Source organism: Seriola lalandi, unplaced genomic scaffold, assembly GCF_002814215.2.
Source record: "Seriola lalandi dorsalis isolate HSWRI2012SDOR001 ecotype SW California unplaced genomic scaffold, Sedor1 jcf7180001963984, whole genome shotgun sequence".
In the NCBI taxonomy this organism is placed as follows: Eukaryota; Metazoa; Chordata; class Actinopteri; order Carangiformes; family Carangidae; genus Seriola; species Seriola lalandi.
The window spans coordinates 1-1,196 of NW_019434652.1; the positions used below are offsets into that span (position 1 = coordinate 1).

Sequence of the window (1,196 nt, forward strand, 5' to 3'; positions counted from 1 at the left end):
GTTCTTTGTGAAGCATGGTGTGGCCGTGATGACGGTCAGAGAACTGTTTGACTTCATCACCGACCTGTCGATCACCTGCCACAACATTGATCAATACCTGGAGAAGGTGTTTCTGCAGAAATACAGCTTATTACAAACACATCTTCAGATAACATAGTATTCAAAAAAATCAAGATACAGACAGAAATAACAGACAAGAACAAGGAAGACTGAAACAAGACATTACACTAAAGAAACAGAAGTTGTCCATCTTTTTATTTCTTGTTTGTTTACTTATTTATTTGTCTGTTTGGTTGTCTAGGCGATGGTGGTTGCAGCTGAGCGGACATCAGAGCAGCGATCAGATCAGGACAGAGTGGATGAGGAGGTGTAACATTTTGAGCTGGTTACGGTCTTAACCACTTTTCTGTGAGTAAGTCTGTCTGACCTTTAACCTCTCACCTGTATGTCCCCTCCTCTTTTCCCACAGGTGTTTAAGAAGGCCTACATCCCCCGGACTTTGACGGAGGTGAGTCACTATGAGCGAGACGTTGACCTGATGAGGACGAAGGAGGAAGAGTCGGCCCTCTCTGGACACAATGACAACGTAAGAAACTCAAACATAAAGATAGATGAGCAGATTCAGAGACAGTAGAGACAGACAGCAGAGACAGACAGCAGAGACAGTAGAGACAGACAGCAGACACAGTAGAGACAGACAGCAGACACAGAGACAGTAGAGACAGACAGCAGAAACAGTAGAGACAGACAGCAGACACAGAGACAGTAGAGACAGACAGCAGAAACAGAGACAGTAGAGACAGAGACAGTAGAGACAGACAGCAGACACAGTAGAGACAGACAGCAGACACAGAGACAGTAAAGACAGACAGCAGACACAGAGACAGTAGAGACAGACAACAGAAACAGAGACAGTAGAGACAGACAGCAGAGACAGAGACAGTAGAGACACACAGCAGAGACAGCAGACACAGTAGAGACAGACAACAGAGACAGTAGAGACAGCAGTGACAATAGAGACTGTAGAGACAGACAGTAGAGACTGTAGAGACAGAGACAGCAGACACAGTAAAGACAGACAGCAGAGACAGATACAGTAGAGACAGACAGCAGACACAGTAGAGACGGACAGCAGACACAGAGACAGTAGAGACAGACAGCAGACACAGTAGAGACAGACAGTAGACACAGAGACA

General features: G+C 45.7%; 1 protein-coding gene across 1 annotated transcript; it reads left to right on the forward strand.

Annotated features, from left to right (window-relative positions):
• The first annotated feature begins 6 nt into the window (after positions 1-6).
• On the forward strand, positions 7-1,182 carry LOC111648902 (serine/threonine-protein kinase RIO1-like). The gene is made up of 3 exons (XM_023398658.2): positions 7-106; positions 302-367; positions 470-1,182. Exons 1-3 carry the CDS (start codon positions 29-31, stop codon positions 632-634), a joined length of 309 nt encoding a protein of 102 aa, XP_023254426.1. The 5' UTR covers positions 7-28; the 3' UTR covers positions 635-1,182.
• Positions 1,183-1,196: the final 14 nt, after the last annotated feature.

Excerpts from the sequence above, each read along its gene's own strand:
- LOC111648902 (XM_023398658.2), top strand. The coding sequence starts at position 29 with ATGACGGTCAGAGAACTGTTTGACTTCATCACCGACCTGTCGATCACC. Across the intron at positions 107-301 it reads TTGATCAATACCTGGAGAAG|GCGATGGTGGTTGCAGCTGA; the intron begins GTGTTTCTGCAG and ends TTGGTTGTCTAG. Across the intron at positions 368-469 it reads AGGACAGAGTGGATGAGGAG|GTGTTTAAGAAGGCCTACAT; the intron begins GTGTAACATTTT and ends CTTTTCCCACAG.